The sequence below is a fragment of the Eumetopias jubatus genome, unplaced genomic scaffold (genome assembly GCF_037043125.1).
Source record: "Eumetopias jubatus isolate StellerSeaLion01/CBP00866 unplaced genomic scaffold, mEumJub1_p1.0 scaffold_2, whole genome shotgun sequence".
Lineage (NCBI taxonomy): Eukaryota > Metazoa > Chordata > Mammalia > Carnivora > Otariidae > Eumetopias > Eumetopias jubatus.
In genome coordinates, this window is record NW_028274808.1 from 141,241,593 (window position 1) to 141,249,031 (window position 7,439).

Genomic DNA, 7,439 nt, shown 5'->3' on the forward strand with positions numbered 1-7,439 from the left:
TCATACCTCTTGAAACAACTACCAAAAAGCAAACCACCTTGGATTACCTTAGATCTGATATTCTCCTTATCTAGGTTTCTCTCCTGCCTTTCATGGCCAAGCCTCTCACCCCACTTTCACCCCACACACTCTTCACCCCTCTGAAACCTGACTTCTGTCCCCACCACGCTTCTGGAAACTCCTCCAGACCAGACTCCAGAGGCCTAACAGGCTGCGGTCCTATTTCACTTCTTATCAAACTTGGCATCATCTCTAGAAAGCTTTTCGTTCTTCTGCTTCTGTGACACCCACTCAGTGGTGTTCCTCTTCCCCTCCAGCAGCTCCTTCCAAGTCTCCCTAACACGTTTCTTTTCCTCTTTCTCTTTGGTAAATGAAGATTCACCCTCCACCTCCTTCCCTTCCCACTGCCTGTACATCTCTCGAAGCAACTTCGTCATCGCCTAGGGCTTCAATAGTCATTACATATGCTAATCTCATACATTCTTGGAGCTTCAAACCTTATCTCACTTTCTGGATATTCCTGTTTTTATGGCCCATAGGCACCTCAACCTTGATATGCACTGAACGGAATTTATCATCTTTCCCATCCCCAAAACCAACTCTCCTGTATTTTCTATCCATGTAGATGATAACAAACATCCATCCAGTGACTCAGGCTAAATGCATGAGAGAAGCCAAGCTTGTTCGTCTCCCCTCTCGGCCCCCCCTCAGCTCCTCTGGCTCCAAATCCTGTTGAATTTACCTACTAGCTATCTCTTCAGTCCATCTGTTCATCTCCCTTTCTTTGACACTGCTGAACTCAGACCTTTTGCAACCTTTTTCTGGATCGTCTCAATAACTTCTGGACTGTTCTTGCTGAGAGCTTCGTCTCCTCCAGCCTAAAGATTTGATACTGGTTTTGTTTTTGTTTTGTTTTGTTTTGTTTTGGTCATGTTATTCATTTATGTCTTTTTTCTTTAGTGTCTTTCTTATTTTTAAAGATTTTTATTTATTTATTTATTTATTTGAGAGAGAGAGAGAGAGAGAGAGAGAGAAGACAAGCAGGGGGAGCAGCAGCAGCAGAGGGAGAAGCGGGTGCCCCACTGAGCAGGGAGCCCAGCACACAGGGCTCGATTCCAGGACCCTGGGATCGTGACCTGAGCCAAAGACAGATGCTTAACTGACTAAGCCACCCAGGTGCCCCTTTATTGTCTTTTTCAAACTAAAAGTAATATACTCTCATTGTAAAATAGCCAAAAAGTTTATAAGGTTATGAGGAAAAAGTCACCCCTATCCAGTCCTCAAATCTTACTCCCAAATAAGCCTTTTCCACCTAAAAATATGATATTAAACATGCTGCATTTCGTCTACTTCATTTTTTTAAAAAAGATTCTATTTATTTACAGAGGGCGCATGTGTGAGCAGGGGCGGGGGGGCGCAGAGAGAGAGAGAGGGAGAGACAGAATCTCCAGCAGACTCTGCACTGATCTTGGAGCCAATGTGGGGCTCAGTCCCACCACCCTGAGATCATGACCTGAGCCAAAATCAAGAGCTGGAGGCTCAACCAACTGAGCCACTCAGGCGCCCCTGTATTTCTTCTACTTTAAGAGGCACTTCCCCCCCCCAATATTTAACATCTCTGAGACCAGAATGTATCCTACAACCCACGGCATCTTAAATTTGGTTAAATACACTACTGTTCTGCAATGTACTATTTTTACTTGTTAATATGGGTCATGATTCCAAACCAGCACTGCCTCCAGGATGATCTTTCTAAAGTATGAAGAGTCAGGTCAGTACCTTCCCCAAAATTCTTCAAAGCGCCCCCCCACCTCATGCTCCAGGCCCTCATTTTCTGACTCTGTCCTACTTTGCCAGTCTCCTTTCTAGCACATCCACACACACTGTCTTCCTTAAAGCCAAGTAGTTCTATTTGCAGTTAGTTCCCCAAATATGCCATGCTGAGCCAGATCTTTGTGCTTTTGCACAATGTTTCCTCTGCCTCTTCCTCATCTCTTCTGCTCAAAGTTGCCTCTTACTGGAAAATTGCCCTGATCGCCCAGGCTAAGCCTGGGTTCTTCCTTTACGCACCGCCCCTCAACTTCTCCAGCATCTGGTGCACATCTCTGTTAAAATCACTTAGAACAGGTTCATGCCGTTTCTCTTGTTTGTTGCTCCCAATGCATAGTGAGTTCTCGAGCATGCTTTCTTCTTAATATGCATTTCTAGTAGTGCCTGAACAGCATGGCTCCTCCATAAATATTTCTGGAAATAATGAACTGTACATGAGAGAGGCATAAAAATGCTCCCAGAGGTAAGGTGAAGAACATTGTAATTAACCATCCTGTAACCTGGGACAAGAGAGAGAAAAAGGAGGCAAGAAGGTCTGGGTGCTAAGCCCGTGTGCACCCAGAAATCGAAAGCAATTGGATTTTTTTCTTCTCTTTTCTGGCTTCTGCTCCTCAGACCGACTCATTCCACCCTTAACTAAAGATAATCTGATTCCAACAGCCATGCCTTGATGAGCCCTTTCTTTTTCCCTAGTCCTTTTAAGTGCTTCAAGGCCATAGCATCACTCCTCCTTGCCACAAGACCCCTTTTTTTAGCCAGAAGTTTTGAAAAATACCAAAGGGGGCAGGGAGGTTCTTTCCACTTGCCTCTCTAAATACCCAACTGAATTTACCATTTGGACTCCCTCCTGCCCTGGGTGTGGACACGCCTCACAGTCCCATCAAGACTCCACATCAGGAAATAAACACAAAAGGAAGCTAAAATTTAATACAAAATTTTTATTTTAATAACCATTCTAAAAGCTTGACGTTAATGTTTCACCTCAGAGAAAACCACTATCCCCCTTCTCAACCCAGTTATTGGGTTTGAATTGCAGAAAATGCCAAAAATAGACAAAAACATTTCCCAGTTCTTCTTTTTTACCTAGATAATTTAAAGCCAAGGATTCCAATTCGCTCATGGAAAACTACCAGGGTACTACTGGGGACTTAAGATGAAGCTCAGCTAACATTGTCTATGTGGCAGTTGTCTATGTTGACAACTATAGGGCCAACGTACTTTCAATTCCGGCCCTTAGCAAAGAGGACAGGGACTCATGAAACAACCAAAAACAGTAGAGCAGAAGGAAAAGTGGAAAGAGAAGGGGCAGTATAGGAGAGAAAAGGGGTATGCAAGGGCAGGAGAAAATAGAGACTTTATGATAGGAAAGGTAGCCTAGGGGAGGGCATGGAACCACAAAAATAAATAGATAAAACAATGAAAGTATCTTGGGCATGGAAACAGGACTATCAAACAGGCTCTCAAAGACCTCAGTTAAAGAGAGGGCCAGACCAAGAAGTGGACAGACAGATCAAATGAAAGGGGAAAGCAGCCATTAGGAAAAGCTCCGTGTCTTGAGGCCAATGACAAAGACAGCTCTGGTGCACAAATGGACTTGGAATTGGAAAGTCTACAGCCTCTCCACAGAGAATGAGAGTCAAGTGGCCATTCTAAGGTTTGGAGCAGTGGGGTCAAATCAGGCAAGCTGCAATATGCTTACCACTTCCAACGTGGGGAACCTTCCATTCGGGGAGAAAAGACAACACCACTGGAGCCAACACAGAAGGGACTGTACAAAAATCTCTTCTGTTCACAAACTTTGGAGTAAATAAAAACAAACTAACACTAGACAACAAATACCTTCACTGCATGATTCCTGTTCCTTTAAAGCTGCTGGGGCAATCAACTATCAAACTGAGTTTTCCTTAACATGAGGCATTTACTAGGAAAAAGAAAGGCCGAACCCAACCCGTAACTTCCAGAGTGATTTCTCTTTTCAGTGCAGACTTCGGTGTATTTCGATGCCTGAGGAGCAGCCCCAGCAGTTTGTCTAGATGAAGAAAAGCTTGTTTGGGGTGCAAACTGAGTTCCCCCGACCTCGACGCTGCCTTAGGGAATCTGAAATTCCCTACCCCAGGGCATTAATAAAGGCATCTTTCTGGGAGACCGCAGCATGCCAGTAAATTTACACCTTCGTCCCCCCGCCAACGGCTTTCGCCAGAACTTCTGCCGCACAGAGAGAGGGCAGGAACGGATTTTCCACGCTTTCGTTTCCTACGTGGCCGAGACCCAAAGGAGCTGCCGGTCGCTTACCTGCCTCGTCTGTCCCCGCCCGGGAGGGGCTCCCGCTCGCCGGCGACTCACCTACCGCGCTCTCTCTGGCTGGGAGCAGCCTGACTCATCTGGGAGAGGTGGCAGGGCTGGGGAGACCTCAGAGGGCGGAAGGACAGGAGGAGGCGGGCCGGGCCCTGCCCCCAGAGCCGGGGAGGAGGCGTCGCCAGGACGCAGGTAAAACCGACTCCGACATATCCCGGGAAGTTTCGCTGCGGGGACTCGCTGCTAGAGGCCCGCGTCGCGCAGGGGCGGCTGAGGAACCGCCCTCTCCTACCCTGGCTGCGTGCGGGGGGCTCAACCCGGGGGCCTCTTCCCGGGGGAACCCGCGCGGCTCTTGGCGCTCTCGGGGGCCGCAAGCAGCGCCGCCCTCCTCGGCTGATGGAGGCGGGTAGCGCCGCCCCGGGCGCAGGTGACCCACGACAGGCCAGGGTTTCGGCTGACAGAGGGGAGCGCAGGGAGGGCGAAAAGCTGACACGCGGGGCAAGGAGACGACAAGACAGCGATGGCCCGAGAGTTAAGCCAGGAGGCACTACTGGATTTTCTGTGCCAGGCCGGGGGAAGAGTGACCAACGCCGCCTTGCTGAGCCACTTCAAGAGCTTTCTCCGAGACCCCGACGCGCCCCCCAGCCAGCACCAGCGCCGCCGCGAGCTCTTCAAGGGCTTCGTCAACTCGGTCGCCGCAGTGCGCCAGGACCCCGACGGCACCAAGTATGTGGTGCTCAAGAGGAGGTACAGGGACCTTTTGGGGGAGGAGGGGCTGCAGCGACCCCGAGACCCGCCCGCGGCCGCCGCCCCTGCAGGGGGAGCTGCGTCCTGCGCCCCGCAAGGCTCGCGCGGGGGAGAGCCGCCTCTGCCCAGGCGGCGGCGGCGGCGCGAGAAGGAGCCAGAGGAGGAGCCAGCAGGTGCCGCAGCCCCGGCCGCGCACTCAGGTTCCAATGGACTCGCAGCCCGCCGCACCCGGGAAGCATCCCGGGGCGGTGGCGGGCGGAGGGGCGGCTCTGGCCACGGGGCGGGAGCGAGGTGCGCCGCTGCGGAGACACAGGGCCGCTGCTGCTGGGAATGCCTCCAGAACAGCCTGGAGGGACTGCCCGGGGAGCAGGTGCTCGGTACAGTCCCGGGCCCCACCACCGCGGGGGAGAAGCCTGCGCGTGCCCCGCCAGCCCAGGATGACCGCGGGGCTCCCAGGCAGCAGCCGGAAGGCGCGCCCGCAGAGCACGCACCTGTGCCCGCTGCGCCCTGCTCGCCTCCTACAACTGTCGAGGCTGCCGGGAGCCGGGCTTCGCTGCCTGCTCTCCTGTCCCGCCCTGTTTCCCCCGGAGACTCGCCAGAGCTCTTGACCCCAGACTGTCTGCGTTATTCCACCCTGCAGCAGCAGCAACAGCGCACTCGGGAATGGGTGGCCAGACATCCCCAGATTCCCAAGGCCCGGGACCAAGGCCCCATCCGAGCCTGGTCGGTCCTGCCGGACGGCTTCCTCCAGCTACCCTCGGAGCTGAGCTTCTGGGTCCGGGAACCTAACTCAGAGCCTCCAGACCCCACTCTTTCCTCTCATTCTGTCCTTCCTGTTGTTCCGGAATCCTGTCCCGAGAACCCTCCACTGGCAGTCTTTCGTAGCATTCGTTGTCAGCTGTCCCTCCAAGATCTGGAAGGCTTTGTGGACCAAGAGAGCCACGGCAGTGAGGAGAGCAGCAGTGGGCCCAAAGAGTCTCCTGGGGGCTCTGAAGAGGGGCTGCTGGTTGCTCTGGGAACCCCAGATTGGAGAGAGTTCAGGAATCCAGCTGGAGGCCTTTCTCCAAAGGAGGGCAGCCCCAGCAAGAGCCTTCAGGGCCTCAGGAACAGAGGGGATGGTCACAGCTCTCAGCTGGTCTCGACAGAGGCTAATGGCCTTGCAGGCTACCCCCAGGAGTCTTTGCCCTGGCCAGCTCCCAGGTTAAGGAGATCCCTCAGGAGGAGCTCTCAGGCAAGGAGAGCCAAATTGTCTTCTTCTGATGAGGAGTATCTTGAACAGGACTTGCTGAAAAGGACTCGGCGCCCACCGCGGTCCAGGAAACCCTCCAAGGCAGGAACAGCATCCAGCCCAAGAGTGGATGCTGCTTTGATACCCAAACCTGCAGACATTAAGGCTTCTGTTAATGAGCGGGGCCGGCCACACACCTCCTGGTCCCGGGCTGGGGAGGAGTCTGCAGCCTTGGTCCCACACAGACCTTCTGAGCACAAGTCATCTGTGGTCCCCCTGGATGCCAGGGAGCACGAATGGATTGTGAAGCTTGCCAGTGGCTCTTGGATTCAGGTGTTGACTTTGTTTTGGGAGGACCCCCAGCTGGCTCTGCACAAAGACTTCTTGACTGGGTACACTGCCTTGCACTGGATAGCCAAACATGGTGACCTCAGGGCCCTTCAGGACTTTGTCTCCAGCACACAGAAAGCAGGAATTGCTCTTGATGTTAATGTGAAGTCCAGTTGTGGATATACCCCTCTGCACCTTGCAGCCATTCATGGCCACCAGGGGGTCATCAAATTGCTAGTGCAAAGGTTGGCTTCTCGGGTGAACATCCGGGACAGCAGTGGGAAGAAGCCGTGGCAGTATCTGACCAGTAATACCTCTGGGGAGATATGGCAGCTATTGGAAGCCCCTCGGGGCAGGCCCATTTTTCCTGTCTATCCTTTAGTCCGAAGCTCTTCCCCCACCAGGAAGGCCAAGAGCTGGGAAATATCTAGAGGTGTCACCCGGAAGACTTCCTTTGCTGCACTCCTCAAAAATCAGCACAGCAAATGGAAATTGGCCAACCAGTATGAGAAATTCCCCAATCCAAGGGAAAGAGAAGAGTACAGTGACTGAGGTGGTCCGGTCTTTCGAGCATGCAGCCACCAAACACTCATCCTTGAGCTGTTGGGTGAGAAAATTCGGGGCAATAGAAAAATTGCTGAGGATTTGGTAAGGAAGAGATCGTGTGAGATGGCCTGCCTAGGGTTTACTGCCTGGATTTTATGTCAGCATATCCCAGACAGCAGGGGTCATCCAAGCTTTCCGACCACTCAAGCCTTGGGGCCTGTGAAACCTAGACACAGGGAGGAGGCAGTTGCTTAAAACCGAGGAGGTATTCTTCCCCTTTCTTCGCCAGCACAGACCTGGGCACAGGGAGCCACAGTGTTTTCCGAAGCAGCTACTCCAGGCCTTGGCTACAGAGGGAACAGATGTCTAAGAAAAAGGGAGGCAATTCAAGGGATTGACGAAGCCCAGACAAAATCCTCTCTGGCTAATAGCTCTCTAGCTTCTATTTGTTTGGAGTATAAGT

General features: G+C 52.4%; 1 protein-coding gene across 1 annotated transcript; it reads left to right on the forward strand.

Annotated features, from left to right (window-relative positions):
- Positions 1-4,645: 4,645 nt before the first annotated feature.
- Positions 4,646-6,982, forward strand: SOWAHB (sosondowah ankyrin repeat domain family member B). The gene has a single exon (XM_028100538.1). It carries the CDS (start codon positions 4,646-4,648, stop codon positions 6,980-6,982), a length of 2,337 nt encoding a protein of 778 aa, XP_027956339.1.
- The last annotated feature ends 457 nt before the right edge of the window (positions 6,983-7,439 follow it).